Here is a 2,663-nt window from a genome sequence, read left to right on the forward strand (position 1 = left end):
CTCTCAATCTCGCCACCACGTGGTGCCAAGGGCCGGGAAAAGGGAGAGCGGACAGGAGGGAGCTGTATCAGGGGCATTTAAAGTGCCTTGACGTCACGCACTGCCAGGAACTCAGCTGAGTTTTCAGCAGGACATTCCGGTCATCTTCCCTCCCTCCCCCCGGGCTTCTGTGCCCAAGTCCTCGGCTCTTCCCTCGCTGTGGCGGAGGGAGGAGCACCGAACTGTCGGAACAGCCAGCACAGGGGCGTATCAGTCTTCTCTTGGCTCCGCCCTTTCTCCTAGCTGCTCTCTTCATTGGTCAGTGGGCGGGGCTTTGTCGGTACCGCACACGCACTGGGACCTCTGGGTGGCCGAGCGAAATGGCCGTTCATGAATTATGCATGACGGCGTGCCTCGGCCAGGCTGGGGCTGGGCGGGGATTGGCTGAAGGGGCTGTAATTCAGCGGTTTCCGGAGCTGCGGCGGCGTAGACCGGGAGGGGGAGCCGGGGGTTCCGACGTAGCAGCCGAGGGAACAAGCCCCAACCGGATCCTGGACAGGCACCCCGGCTCGGCGCTGTCTCTCCCCCTCGGCTCGGATAAGCCCTCCGGCCTGAGGGAGCCCCGTCGCCCGCCCCCGGCGCACGCGCAGCCCCGGCCTCTCGGCCTCTGCTGGAGAAACAGGTGAAGGGGGTGCAGGGTGGGGCCGTCGGGGAGGCCTGGGGACCTGGGGGCGCCGCCGCGGTTGGGGGCCTCTGGGACCTTGGGGATTTTGTGATGGACGCTGCAGTGGGGCGGGGAGAGATGAGGAGACGCGGAGGGTCGCCCTGAGGGAAGACTCTTCGGGATGACAGGAGCGGGCCTCGGAAGGGACTCGGGGCGCTGGAGGGAAGTTTCGTTCTTCGGAGAAACAGTGAGAACGCGCCCGAGGGGGCACCGTGGGGCGAGGGCGCACTCGGCTGCGGCGGCAGGAGTGAGGGACAGTCCCCCGATTTCCTGCTCCCTGGGGCCCTGGGGACGTTCCGGCCGCCGGAGCGACTGTCACGCCGGCGGGGATCACCGGCACGGGTGGGGGTCGGAAAGCGCCTCCTCCCCGCCTGGCCGGCGGCTCCCTCTGAGCCACTTCCTCCGCTTGCCCTGTTCCCGCTCCTTCAGGAGCCAGCTGTGCCCTTCTGGAGGCAGGAATAGGTGTGTCTGTCCCCTGCAGCCTCACGGGCTGGCTGGTCGCGGGTAGGCTTTATTGCATAAGAATCAAGTTTCCTGTAGGGAAATTGACAGACCGGTACTCTTTCTAAATTCCCTCCCATCTTTTTCTAGGTTAAACTATGCTCCCCTCACGCCCCCGCCATGTAAAAAAGAGGGGAAAAAAAGACAAAATCCCCGTCAACCCGTCAAGGCAGCTCTAGAGAGAGAAATAAATCTCTTGGCAATGTTCTTTTCCAAATACCTGGTAAAGTCGGCCAGAAGATAAATAATTGAGCCATTGCGTTTACTGGATTGTGGTGTTGCTTAATTGCATAGGACGGAATGAACCAATCGAGAGTGGGAGTTCTCTGTCTCAGAGCCAAGATCTTGGGTAAATGCAGAGGAGAGGGAAACAAAGACAGGCTGGCCTTGACAAAACCATGTGTGCTAAGTTTACCTGCATTTAGGGGGGTGTGGTTGCACTGAAGTTAACAAGATTCAAACCGTCGCCCAAGTTGGTATTTCCATGTTTGATACACATCACTCTGTGCCATATCAGGTCGTTGTAAGTGTGGTGACAAAATCAGTGGTTAGTCATTGTTTTTTGTTAAAAATGTGTATAGTGTGTACCTGCTGGTCTTACTGTATGTGCAACTAAAGGTTTACGTAGTCTGTGCATGGGTTGTAAATTTTTGGCTGGCTGTGCTGATAAAGCATTGGGCTTGAATAAAGCAAAGCAGAAAATCATCTCAATCTTTTATATGTGGATTTAGACTGTGTTATGACTTGATTCAGCCAGTTTTCTATTTTATTTTATATTAAATATGTCTGTGTTCTCTGAGTCAGCACATTTATTTCCTTATTACATGTTCCAGACGGGAGTGCTAGCCCAGTTTTTGTTCAGTTTGCACAGTGGGATGGGGAAACAAGTCTGGAATTAAAAAAAAAAATGTTTTAGAGGTTGGAGCCTTGATTTTAGTCTCTGTATTAGCACATCCATCACAAAGAACCATTAGTAAATTCATGAATCTTTTGTTTTTTTATGTAGTTCATTTGGGAAGAATAATCACTTAAAAATATCCACAGTGCCAGGCATGGTGGTGCACACCTCTGATCCCAGTTACTTGAAAGCTGAGGCGGGAGGATTCCTTGAGTCCAGGAGTTGAGTCTGGTCTGGGCAACATGGTGAGAGGCCAGGAATTGGGTCTAGAGTCTAGTCTAGGCAACATAATGAGAACCCGTCTCTAAGAAAGAAAGGAAAGGAAAGGAGGAAGAAAGGAAAGAAAAAGAAATACCCACAGCACAGTTATGAATTGACCCACAAAGGACTTGTGAGGTAGGTAGTTCACATAACAATTACTCTAATATTGTAGATAAGAAAATTGAGGCCAAAGGATCAAGACACTTGCCCAAGGCGGCAGAGTGCCATAGTGGTGGAATTTGTGCCGCCTTCTGTATATTTTGTGAAAAGTATCAGTGAAATTCTTTTTTTTTTTTTTTT

The 2,663-nt window shown here is 52.8% G+C and overlaps 1 protein-coding gene across 1 annotated transcript in view; it reads left to right on the forward strand.

Moving 5' to 3' along the window:
• Positions 1–378: 378 nt before the first annotated feature.
• Positions 379–2,663, forward strand: part of STAT3 (signal transducer and activator of transcription 3 (acute-phase response factor)) — a 115,593-nt gene continuing 113,308 nt past the window's right edge. Inside the window, exon 1 of the mRNA XM_011998811.1 lies at positions 379–661. Within this exon, the coding sequence (XP_011854201.1) occupies positions 381–661 (281 nt within the window). The 5' untranslated portion in view covers positions 379–380. The remainder of the gene's footprint in view (positions 662–2,663) is intronic.

This window comes from Mandrillus leucophaeus, unplaced genomic scaffold (assembly GCF_000951045.1).
Source record: "Mandrillus leucophaeus isolate KB7577 unplaced genomic scaffold, Mleu.le_1.0 Scaffold58, whole genome shotgun sequence".
NCBI lineage: Eukaryota > Metazoa > Chordata > Mammalia > Primates > Cercopithecidae > Mandrillus > Mandrillus leucophaeus.